This window comes from Perkinsus marinus (genome assembly GCF_000006405.1).
Source record: "Perkinsus marinus ATCC 50983 genomic scaffold scf_1104296964750, whole genome shotgun sequence".
Classification (NCBI taxonomy): Eukaryota; Perkinsozoa; order Perkinsida; family Perkinsidae; genus Perkinsus; species Perkinsus marinus.
Genome location: NW_003204591.1, coordinates 1 through 3,712, shown reverse-complemented (window position 1 = coordinate 3,712; position 3,712 = coordinate 1). Strand labels below are relative to the sequence as shown.

The window sequence follows — 3,712 nt, the reverse complement described above, 5'->3', positions numbered from 1 at the left end:
CCCCGCCAAACTCGATTGACGAAACCGAAATACTTGCAGAGCGAGTTCTAGCGGTAATTTCTAGGGCAGTCAGATTATCAACTCCAGTGTCGAGTGGACCGAAGAAAAGAAACAACGACGCTCATTGGTGGAATACAGAACTATCACGTCTGAGGCGTGAGTGTACTCTGAAGTAAACTGAACTGAGGAAGGCTAGGATACGAGGGGGCCCTGGCATTGACAGTTCTGCCGAATCCTTGAGGATCGCTGAGAGACGTTACTCACACGCGATCAAGAAAGCAAAACGCAAAAGCTTCACTGAGTGGGCTAGTAAACTGGATGACAGACGCGCCCTGAAAACCTTCCTAGAAGAGGCTCCAGTCGATATAGAGTCCGTTGATGCTGAAGCTGCAGCTTCGGCGTTCTTTGGGAACGTAACGCTGCCCGATCCATATGTTTCCAGTATACAGGTTCCCATCAGTGATATGGGAGGGATAGTCTCACACGAGGAAGTGGACAGAATCGTGGATGCCAGATCCACGGGTCGAGCACCCGGCAAAGATGATGTAGCATACGGGCACATTCGTCGAGCACATTCGTCGAGCACATTCGTCGAGCACATTCGTCGAGCATGGGCCGAGAACGGCCGTTGTTCCGATAGTTTAATCAAGCTGATGAACGCTGTTCTTCATTTCCAGTTCTTTCCGAGATGCCTGCAGGGTGCGGAGGTTGCTCTTTTGAGGAAGAAAGGCAGGCGGACTGGGTGGTCCAAGTTTCGACCCATATCGCTCTCCCTGACTCTCGCAAAAGTATGCGAGGCGTTGATAGCTAATCGCCTCGAAGCGGTTATAGGAGAGCTCCCGTCTTTTGTTCATGGCTTCGTTGCCAACCGATCGACCGACACAGCTTGGAAGGATCTTGTAACAGCTCTCGAAAGTCACAGGAACTCGCCTGCAGTGAGGGGAGTTGCTGCGTTCGACGCTGTGGGCCACAGCCTGTGGCTGCTTTCAACTCGATCAGTCACAGAGCTATATGCGTCGTCATTGAACGCCTAGCCAACACCGGCTTCAGTGAGCTTGTACGCTCGTTTCTGACAGGTCAGTGGTCCTGCACGGGCGGTGCACGGCGATACTCGGTGAAGGGTATACAGCAGGCTCTGCTGAGCAGGGGTCCATCCTGTCCCCTCGTTTATATGTGTACACCACCTTAGATCTCGGTAAGCAGTTGCAGCTGCTGAACGAGCCCTCTCGTGGCATAAGCGTTAGACCAGTACTGTACGCAGATGACTCGGCCATTGCGATTAAATCCCCAGGCATCGTCAGCCTTGTAGGACTAATCACCCGAGTATGGACAATCATGGAAAACTGGGCCTCTGATGTTGACTTAGCGCTCTCAAAGGACAAGAACGAAATCTGGGTTGATACCTGGACTAGCGAGGTGGCTTCAATCCTGCGAAATAGAGGACATCAAGACCTAGCCGATTCTGTAAAAAAGAGCATTAAGTTCTTAGGATTATGGCTAGACCAGAAGGTAAGCTGGAAAATGCACCTATGCGAGTCCATTGCTCGCATCCGCAAGTTAACGCTGCGTTTGCGTTCTCTCTGGTGGGGCGACGATGGGGCCTTGGCACCCAGCAATTCCATTGGATATGGAATACCATTGTTCGACCTCGTTTCGCTTTTGGCGCACCCATTTGGGGGAGTCTTTCTGGAAGTAGCTGGCTTGAAAAGCAATGTATCCAGTTGCAAGGATTTATGAGCCGCCTTATGTGGGGCGCACTGAGGAGTGCGCCAACGGCTATTGTTTACCGCATCAGTGGACTTAAGCCATTATCTGAGGCAGTTAGAATAAGAGCCGCTCGGCAGTGGCTGCATAGGACATGGCAAATTGGACCATCCGAAAAGAAAGCTCTCATACGTTGAGGAGCGCTCGGGACGAGCACACACATCCCTGCAGACACGTCAATAGACCGCAAGCTCCCTCCGAAAGGCGGAATACCCAGGGGTATAACGGCTGTTATTGGAGACGGCCTCGTGGACTGCCTTTTACTCACGGAGAGGTACCTATTCAGTGACGGTAGCAGGATAAACGAGGAAGGCCTAGTCGGCCGTGTAGGGTCGGGTACAGTTGAACTGGTCTCAAATGGATTTTGCACATATGTTTCTTGGTTCTCCTATACCAGACTCCCAGGTTATGCAACAGTAATGCAAGGCGAACTCAAAGGAATCGAAAACGCCGCCATCAGGCTTGCGAATACCAAGCCTTGGTAACCAAGGATAACAGGCTTAGAAAAGCAATTGTGTATAAGCCGCTATACGCGCAGTGATAAACCCGAGTAAGCTAGAGAGTGAGTCTGTACAGTCTGCTCGGGAGGCTCTTGAGCACGCGTCTGACTCCTACGACAGTATTGTCATCCAATGGGTGAAATCCCATAACGCTTGTCTAGGAAACGAGATCGCGGACGCCCTGGCGAGGCTAGGAGGCCGCAGAGAAGCAGAGAAGTGAAAGTAGGCATCCCAGAATCTTATACGGTTCGACAGGTTCGATGTAAATTTAAAGAAGAAGAAGAATGGAGGTGGAGGACCTCACGCCCTTCACTGAAGATCAGAGAAACAGGAAAAATGTTGGACCTCAAGCAGTGTGCACGCCTGCGCCAAGCCGCTCGGACAATGGAGGACCGTAAGCTGGTATGCGACGCACTGACAGGTCACAGCTGTCTGAGGGCGTTCATGGTACACTGGAAGCACGGACCAACAACGTGCCGGTACTGTGGTAAGGACTAAGAAACAGCGGTACACTTACATCAATGTACCTCTTGGAGTAAATGGAGAGAGCGTTGTCTAGGAAAAGGCGCCATATCGGACCCCTACGATATGTCTCGTCTCCTGGCGTCAGTTCAAAGGATAAGGGCGTGGTTGAAGTACCTTCGGAAAGTTTGGCCAAGATCTATTTGACGTGTTAGAAAGGTTTTTCTGATGAGCATATCGCGAGCCTCGCAATGTGCTTCGACTCCGGGAGGTTGGGGGCCTCTCCGGCCGAGTCTGTACATATACCACCATGTGAATTTGCTTCAGAGCATATACCTGGGCTTAGCCGCTCATTTCGGAGCTGCTGAGTTCGCGGCCATACTCCTATACTGGCTAGCTGCCTGGTGAAAAGGAGTGCTGCTCGAGGAAAAGTATCATATAATTATTCTATAATCACATTATACATGTCTATTGATTACCTCGTACGTTACTAATTTGTAGAATGTTTATTATTCCTAGAGAGGTATGAGGCAGTCATTCACTGTGTCGATGCTTACACATATCATCCCATTACACAACCCACATATTGGATGTTAAACTAATATCAATCATGTTGAGCTGCTATTAATATCAAGTAGGTCATCATCCACTGAAGGATTAACCTAAAAATAGTTATGATAATGGAGAAGGCTGATTGTTGTTATTGTGTACCTGATTCAGGAGACTTAGCCTTCTTCTTCTCCTCCTGAGGGGTACGGCCACCACCACCACCTTGTTCATGTTCTTGCTTGGGCTCCTCCTCCTCGGTTTTAGACTCAGACTTAGCCGTCTTGTCAGTACATCCTGTCAACCTAAATAGTAATAGATTTAGTAATAATAATAGAGGTATTACATGGTGGTTGTAACGGCAATAATGCCCATCAAAAGGATGACGAGGAACTTCATCAACTGCATACTGTTGATGGAAGAGGATTATGATGATGATA

General features: G+C 49.5%; 2 protein-coding genes across 2 annotated transcripts; one reads left to right on the top strand and one right to left on the bottom strand.

Moving 5' to 3' along the window:
• Positions 1–1,189: 1,189 nt before the first annotated feature.
• On the top strand, positions 1,190–1,509 carry Pmar_PMAR003109 (hypothetical protein; the record flags this gene model as incomplete). The annotated part of the gene is made up of 1 exon (XM_002769867.1): positions 1,190–1,509. A coding segment is annotated over one exon (320 nt), but the record flags the coding sequence as incomplete, so codon positions are not given.
• Positions 1,510–3,426: 1,917 nt separating this feature from the next.
• Positions 3,427–3,577, bottom strand: Pmar_PMAR003108 (hypothetical protein; the record flags this gene model as incomplete). Its single annotated transcript, XM_002769866.1, has 1 exon — positions 3,427–3,577. A coding segment is annotated over one exon (151 nt), but the record flags the coding sequence as incomplete, so codon positions are not given.
• Between the last annotated feature and the right edge of the window lie 135 nt (positions 3,578–3,712).